This window comes from Mizuhopecten yessoensis, unplaced genomic scaffold (genome assembly GCF_002113885.1).
Source record: "Mizuhopecten yessoensis strain PY_sf001 unplaced genomic scaffold, ASM211388v2 scaffold3011, whole genome shotgun sequence".
In the NCBI taxonomy this organism is placed as follows: Eukaryota; Metazoa; Mollusca; class Bivalvia; order Pectinida; family Pectinidae; genus Mizuhopecten; species Mizuhopecten yessoensis.
The window spans coordinates 155,133-163,223 of NW_018404831.1; the positions used below are offsets into that span (position 1 = coordinate 155,133).

Genomic DNA, 8,091 nt, shown 5'->3' on the forward strand with positions numbered 1-8,091 from the left:
TAGAAACTTGGCAACGATTTTAGAAACAGGACAAATATTTTGAAACCTGGTATCTCGTTTTATTAGACGAAATATAAAGTAAAAAACTAATATCCAGGTATCATCTGTGAAGCAGAAAAGCTGTAAATGTGGAGCCATCCTTTATAATAGCACTATTGTATAGATTAACTGGAGTAGCGCTGATATACAAGTCGTCACCCATGCCCAGGTTGACCAGGACCATTTGAGAACCTGTGTTCGGAGCACCTATTGCCCCTGTTACGGTTAATTGTCCTATTTCAGATCCATTTTTCATCAAGCTAGACTGTATATATGTTGTTGATCCAGCCTCCAAAGCCCACGTGACGACATAGGTTCCGGGAACACCACAAGTAAACACACCAGACGCTGGGTTGTAGTCACTTCCAAGACGGACTTGAACATGTTGAAACGTCAATACGTGTGCCCTTCCTTTTGTAAGTTGATTCTGGTGAGACATTCGGGCCGAAAACCCTACATTCGTACCTTGACAGGAATACATAAAATATTAATTACGAATGCAAAGTCAACAATAGTTCCCCCATGATATTAAATATTCCAAATCACAGATATATCATTTGCTTTCGTCAAAGACTGGGCGTGGTGGTTCATTTTCCAAATAAGTTTGGTTTGTAAGTTTTTGTTTTTAAGCATAAAACCTTAAATTTTGGATGACATCGTATCCGTTTGTCAGCAACGACGAGTACCAAGCATGGTTCACCATATCATTGGCTATAACATGTTTTATCTGTATCAATAGGTGTTCACATTGCAACAATAAACATAATGTTTATATACACATGATTCTCAATATATAGTTTTGGTGTATAGGCATATGTATACGGACCTGAAACCAATATTTAAACACGCCTTAAGTTCCCCATTCACAATTCTTCCACATGCTGTCTAGATACGTTCCTTTCTGATTATCAGACATGTCCATTTCCAAGTCATCGTACACTCTAACGTTATATTACTGACAACTACCTGTAGTGTAATACTCTGGGAGGAGGACACAGATATAATAACGTGATTTGAAAACATTTTCTTGAAGTGTTGTTATCTTAAAGAGCTGAGAAGTGTCGTATGTTAAATAGTAATACATTTTGTTTGGTATTCAACACTGTTGTGTAGCCTGTAGGTTGAAAACACCTTGGACTGTTTGAAAGATGGCGGCTGCCAAAACAAGTAGAAGGTGAGTTCTCAGAACTTGTTCGATTTTTCTATTTGCACTGAAGCAAATGGTAATAGATAAGAGTATATTAAAATGCTAAAATTTCACTCCAGAAAAGCATCTGTATTTAAGTTCAGTGTTTGCAAGGTGACGGGAGCCGGCAATCGGGACGTTCAGTCGACGACGACGAGTTTGAATTTACTAAATAAAACGGGTTCAAAAAATTAATTCTGAGCATTTATGGACCCATGATATAGGTTAAGAAGTCTTTAAAGATCAATACTAATCTAAAATGGTTACAAAATATTCTATAAAAAAGTAGAAATATGCATTTTAAAGAGATTGAGCGGTTGGTTCTTCCATCGCTTAAATGTTGTTTGTCTTTATAATTGTAGATACAAAGAAACATAGTTTACCAATGGAGCTGCACTACCGTTACGAATGTAGCCTTGGGGAGGAAAATCTGCAGAATAGCATTGACAATTCATGCTCAATCCTGGAAAAATATACTGAAAATTCGAAGTACAAAACTTCTTAAGGAAACAATAGGTTACAGACGCATAATTGTAATATCATTCCCCAAACATATCCATCAAGTATTCTCTCATTAATCTCTGATGGAAGTGGTTCACATGTTCTAAATATTGACCCAAAGCCAGCTGTATTGTCACAGCACAATCATGACGAGGAGTTGGAAACAAGCTGTGCTGGCATGTCCTTGGACGATAACTTTGACAGTACAGCTGGCTTAGGGTCAATATTAAGAACATATGAGCCACTTTCACCAGAGACTAATGAGATGAATGAACAAGGAAGTTTTGTACTTCGAGCTGGTTTTTACATGATTGAGCATTAAATGTTAATGATATTCTGCGAATTTTCATCCCCAACGCTATATTCGTAACAGTAGTGCATCTCCATTGGTAGAATGTGTTTCTTTGTAAATTTAAATCTACAGTCCTCACCGTACAATTTTACAATTTTACATTCAATGTCACAACCGTATGCAGTCGTAAGTTACGGAGTGTCCAAACCGCACAACTATAAATCTAGGCCACCTCTTTAAAATGCATATTTCTACTTGCTTATAGGACATTTTGCAACAAGTTTAGATTATTGTCAATCTTTAAAGTTTTCTTATCTGAATTATATTATGGGTCCATAAATACTAGGAATTAATTTTTGAACCTGTTTTTTGAGTAAATTCATGCTCGTCGTCGACTGAACGTGCCGATTGCCGGTTCCCGTCACCTTGCAAACACTGTACTTTAATATAGATACTTTTCTGGAGTGAATTTTTAACATTCCATAACACTCTGGTCTATTACCTTTTTCTTCAGTGCATCCGTTGATCGCTAAAATGTTTTCAAGTAGAAAAATCGGACATGTTCTGAGGACTCTCCTTTTACTTGTTTTGGCAGCCGCCATCTTTTAAACAGTCCCAACCTTTTTCAACGTACAGGCTACACTATACAGTGTTCAACAGACAATTGACATACTGCTGATTTATAGATGTAAGTAAACCTCGTTATAATGAAAGCGTCAACATTCGTTTCGTAGATCTCGTATGAAATGGACATATCATGGAGATTCTGGCTGTATCTCCGTTATCTTACCTGGTACCTGGTCGTGATGTGGTACCGGTTCTCCGTTATCTTACCTGGTACCTGGTCGTGATGTGGTACCGGTTCTCCATTATCTTACCTGGTACCTGGTCGTGATGTGGTACCGGTTCTCCATTATCTTACCTGGTACCTGGTCGTGATGTGGTACCGGTTTCAAATTATACTCACAGAAATGTAAATTAGAACCTAACCACAGTCTAACTACACCACATCGCTCCTCTCTAGGACTAACTTCTGCTTATAACCGACTCATTCACATCATTCAAATGCCTATTTAGCAATACGCTTATTTGCGTTGCTATGAAATGTACAACAACATTTCATGGGACGTATGCAATACTCTGGGTGGCAGTGTGTCGTGACATGGTTGTACATATACCTTTGCAAAAATTGTCGACTGATAAATAAGTTGCACAGTTAATGACTGCCTTGCTTACTTATCGAGAGTACGGAGTTTTATTAAAACAAACTTAGATGTTCAAGAGAAGCTGTATGGATATTTTAACAAAAACGGGCATGACTCCACAAAAATGATCAAAAATGAAGCTAAATGGAACAAATGCACGTTTAAATGTTATTTAAGATGCAAAAAGAGGTTCATGTCAATCTCTATAACTTTAATAATAATAAGGACATTGGTGTTGATGCTTGCGACATTCATTGTTATGCATTTTTATTTAAATTGGTTATAAAGTTACTTGTAGAAAAAATGCCATCTCCAGAGAGATGGAAAGACAGTTTGCTTCCAGCATACCCCTATAATTTTCATTTAACCTATTTAACCATGGATTTTTGTTTAATCTTTGCCATACTCTACTTTTTTCCTTTTGTCCTTTACCTTGCATCCCAACAGGACCATGTGAACCACTGTCACCTTCAAAACCACGTGGGCCGGGGGGACCAGCGTCGCCATGAGAACCAAGCGGGTCATGAGGACCACGTGGACCAGAAGGACCATCGACGCCCTGAGAACCATGGTGGCCAGGAGGACCTGCGTCACATGATTTTCCTGGCTCCCCTTTCTGTCCTATTTGTAATATATATGAATTACATATACCGTCACATTAATACAAATATATATCATATACAGTCACTCACCAAGACTTCACACGAAACTTAACACTGACAAATATATCACACACAGTCACTCACCAATTCTTTACACGAACCTTACCACTCACAAATATATCACACACAGCCACTCACCAAGACACGAACCTTACCACTGACAAATATATCACACAGTCACTCACCAAGACACGAACTTTACCACTGACAAGTATATCACACACAGTCACTCACCAAGACTTTACACGAACATTACCACTGACAAATATATCACACAGTCACTCACCAAGACACGAACCTTTACACTGACAAATATATCACACACAGCCACTCACCGAGTCTTTACACGAACTATACCACTGACAAATATATCACATACAGTCACTCACCAAGTCTTTACATGGACTTTAAAACTGACAAATATATCACATACAGTCACTCACCAAGTCTTTACACGAACCTTACCACTGACAAATATATCACACACAGTCACTCACCAAGACTTTACACGAACCTTACCACTGACAAATATACCACACACAGTCACTCACCAAGAATTTACATGAACCTTACCACTGACAAATATATCACATACAGCCACTCACCAAGACTTTACACGAACCTTACCACTGAAAAATATATCACACACAGTCACTCACCAAGTCTTTACATGGACTTTAAAACTGACAAATATATCACATACAGTCTCTCACCAAGTCTTTACACGAACCTTACCACTGACAAATATACCACACACAGTCACTCACCAAGACTTTACATGAACCTTACCACTGACAAATATATCACACACAGTCACTCACCAAGTCTTTACACGAACTATACCACTGACAAATATATCACACACAGTCACTCACCAAGTATTTACATGACCCTTACCACTGACAAATATATCACACAGTCACTCACCAAGACACGAACCTTTACACTGACAAATATATCACACACAGCCACTCACCGAGTCTTTACACGAACCTTACCACTGACAAATATATCACACAGCCACTCACCAAGACACGAACATTTACACTGACAAATATATCACACACAGCCACTCACCAAGACACGAACCTTTACTCTGACAAAGACTTCATGATTTTGACAAACTGACAAATTAATTATATATTAATAACATGTACTCACCTAGACTTTTTACGAACCTTAACTCGAAGTCGAATAACAATAACCGGAAACAAGGAGTCGATATTATTTGATGCACTTTTAACATTGGTATACAACAAGTCCCCCACCTGGATTCTCTGATATTGGGAGAACCTGATCTTCCATTCCAAGCAAATGTCGACATTATACTTGCTGTACAATAATTTATATAAACAACGAAGATGTTTGAAACCAATTAGTGGACAACTATTGCAACCAGAACATTTCCCCTCCTGTCCATTTCACCTTTTCCCTCACTCCTTCCCTTTCTTCTTGATGTTTTCATGTCAAATAGTAGATTATCTGTATATATATATGCTGGGTTTTTTTTTGCAATCACGTGTTATATCATTAATGACAGTGTGTTGTATTGTCGGGAGAGAGCCTAGTAAGTGGTCAGAACTTGTGCACAATCCCTTTGATTGTGTTTCGATCAATAAAATATGTTTAAATGAAGGAGTCTATATCTAATTCGAAAGGAAAGATAACTAAACTGGATGCGAAATCCATGCTTTGACGGGAGGTCTCGCATGTGTTGAAAGGAACCCCTTATAACTGAACTTTCCTTTGAATAAAACACACTTTTTTGAGATGAACGAACTCTATTTATAACCACGCAGTACTACCGTCTTTCATGCTTTACCGTTTAATCCCGGGATACCGTTGTCTCCCTTTGGTCCACTCAGACCAACGTCACCTCTCTCTCCTTTCTGTCCTGGAGTACCTGTAGAGAAATGCTATGATAGAAACAAAGAAACAAACAAGTGTAGTAGGACAATAAAAAAGTGATAAATATTGTGTCGTCTCTGGGGCTCGAACCCGCGACCCTTGACTCTCCAGCCCGATGCTTTACCGCTGAGCTAAAGGGAAATTCCCTACAGCTTGCACATCTTTTAAACAAGCATAAACTTTGTAGAAATGGTTAGCTTCGTAGAAATGGTAAGTTAGACCTCTTTCATTAAATAATCAGAAATCGTAGTATAATGTACAACAATTAACACCTATTGCCCTAACTCGAGATAAAGTAGTTCTACTGTATAATTATAACCGTCTAACTCGAGATAAAGTAGTTCTTCTGTATAATTATTACCGTCTAACTCGAGATAAAGGAGTTCTACTGTATAATTATTACCGTCTAACTTGAGATAAAGTAGTTCTACTGTATAATTATTACCGCCTAACTTGAGATAAAGTAGTTCTACTGTATAATTATTACCGTCTAACTCGAGATAAAGTAGTTCTTCTGTATAATTATTACCGTCTAACTCGAGATAAAGGAGTTCTACTGTATAATTATTACCGCCTAACTTGAGATAAAGTAGTTCTACTGTATAATTATTACCGTCTAACTCGAGATAAAGGAGTTCTTCTGTATAATTATTACCGTCTAACTCGAGATAAAGAAGTTCTACTGTATAATTATTACCGTCTAAATCGAGATAAATGAGTTCTACTGTATAATTAGTACCGTCTAACTCGAGATAAAGGAGTTCTACTGTATAATCATTACTGTCTAACTCGAGATAAAGGAGTTATACTGTATACTTATTACCGTATAATTCGAGATAAAGGAGTTCTACTGTATAATCATTACCGTCTTACTCGAGATTAAGGAGTTCTACTGTATAATTATTACCGTCAATTCCATCGTCTCCATTAAATCCCGGGATACCGTTGTCTCCCTTTGGTCCCCTTAGACCAATGACACCTTTCTCTCCTTTCTGGCCTGGAGGACCTGTAGAGAAAACAAAGAAACAAACTAGCATAAATGTCAAAGAAATAGATATATTTATTTCATTAAATCATCAAAATGTAAGTATCCAGTACATTCCTTACTGCCGAACTCCGGGTAAAGGAGTTCTGCTGTATAATTATTACCGTCAGTCCCGTCGTCTCCATTAAATCCTGAGATTCCGTTGTCTCCCTTTGGTCCCCTTAGACCAGTGTCACCTTTCTCTCCTTTGTGACCCTGAGTAACTATAGAAAAGACCAATATCATTATGTTTTTCAAATATAAATGTTACTTATTATAAGCGTTTCAGATTTTACTATGGGGGGGGGGGGGGTATTTGTCTCAAATATATTCTTAGTTGCTATAAAATTTGGCACTGCTTCCGATATTGTATGCAATAATGTAATATTAATATTATTCCAATTATGAACTTGTGACCTCTACAGACTATAAAATAATGTAAATCCTCAGTCACGTGTGTTTCTGGACGTGCTTCTTTCCGTTTCTGTCAAACTTTTGGGGGTCTGACAATCCCTTAATTCGTCGGGTTGGCTTAAATCACCTGGAATCCGTCTGTAGAATTGAGAAATATACCTTTTTTATTGATAATAACTCGTTGTTGGGTTATGTTGAATATTTTACGTTACTAATAATGCCATTTAACTTCCCTTTTATTGGTACTCAATTAACATTTACCTGATGTTTCTTATTTCCTCCGAAAGAGTTTGGTATCGATATTCCAACCGCGAGTGTTGCTGGCGAAGACCTCCGAACTCGCTTACCATATGCTGGAAAATGTTTTTCAGAGTCATCATCTGATTTTGAAGATCCTGAAAATCTTTTTCAGTTACCGCCTCGCCTTTCATTGCCGTGATAAATAAAACAAATATCAATATCACATACATTTTAAATATTTAAAAATTAAGAGATGCAATAAAAAGGTGACAAGACCTCAACTCTACCAAGACAAATGTGCACGTAAAGAATGGTGACTCGGAGATAAGTTGTTTTTATCAGTTGACCTTGTCAGACCTGAACTAAAGGTCGAGGTTATACAAGTCTCCATTAGTGGTGACGTCACGCCAAAAAGAATTCTTCTGACAGTTGTTAATAGATTTAGGGGATAATGTGTTTTGATATTTCTGACAGTATATAGTGATTAAGCTGTCGCAAAGTTGCCGAGTTTTGCTGAGTAGCTATATGTTTCCGGGGCTAACTATGTAACAACGTTAATATAGCTACAGGGCACCAATGACACGCTATGAATTCACTGACAGTATGACAATGACGGTCTC

General features: G+C 37.6%; 1 protein-coding gene across 2 annotated transcripts; it reads right to left on the reverse strand.

Moving 5' to 3' along the window:
- Positions 1 to 51: 51 nt before the first annotated feature.
- LOC110446818 (otolin-1-like) lies at positions 52 to 7,763 on the reverse strand. 2 transcript variants are annotated; one of them, XM_021492130.1, is made up of 7 exons: positions 7,493 to 7,763; positions 7,359 to 7,369; positions 6,943 to 7,041; positions 6,701 to 6,799; positions 5,708 to 5,788; positions 3,656 to 3,844; positions 52 to 504 (listed from the first exon to the last, which is right to left on the reverse strand). In XM_021492130.1, the coding sequence occupies exons 1-7, from the start codon at positions 7,699 to 7,701 to the stop codon at positions 101 to 103; spliced, it is 1,092 nt and encodes a 363-aa protein (XP_021347805.1). In that variant the 5' UTR covers positions 7,702 to 7,763; the 3' UTR covers positions 52 to 100. The 2 variants fall into 2 exon arrangements, with proteins under 2 accessions (XP_021347805.1, XP_021347804.1); XM_021492129.1 differs by having other exon boundaries at positions 7,272 to 7,369.
- Between the last annotated feature and the right edge of the window lie 328 nt (positions 7,764 to 8,091).

What these genes read in the sequence shown, in the direction of transcription:
- LOC110446818 (XM_021492129.1), bottom strand. Translation starts at nt 7,701, where the DNA reads ATGTATGTGATATTGATATTTGTTTTATTTATCACGGCAATGAAAGGC. An exon ending in GAGGAAATAAGAAACATCAG is followed by an intron (nt 7,370 to 7,492) that starts GTAAATGTTAAT and finishes TCAATTCTACAG; the next exon opens with ACGGATTCCAGGTGATTTAA. An exon ending in AAGCACGTCCAGAAACACAC is followed by an intron (nt 7,042 to 7,271) that starts GTGACTGAGGAT and finishes TCTTTTCTATAG; the next exon opens with TTACTCAGGGTCACAAAGGA.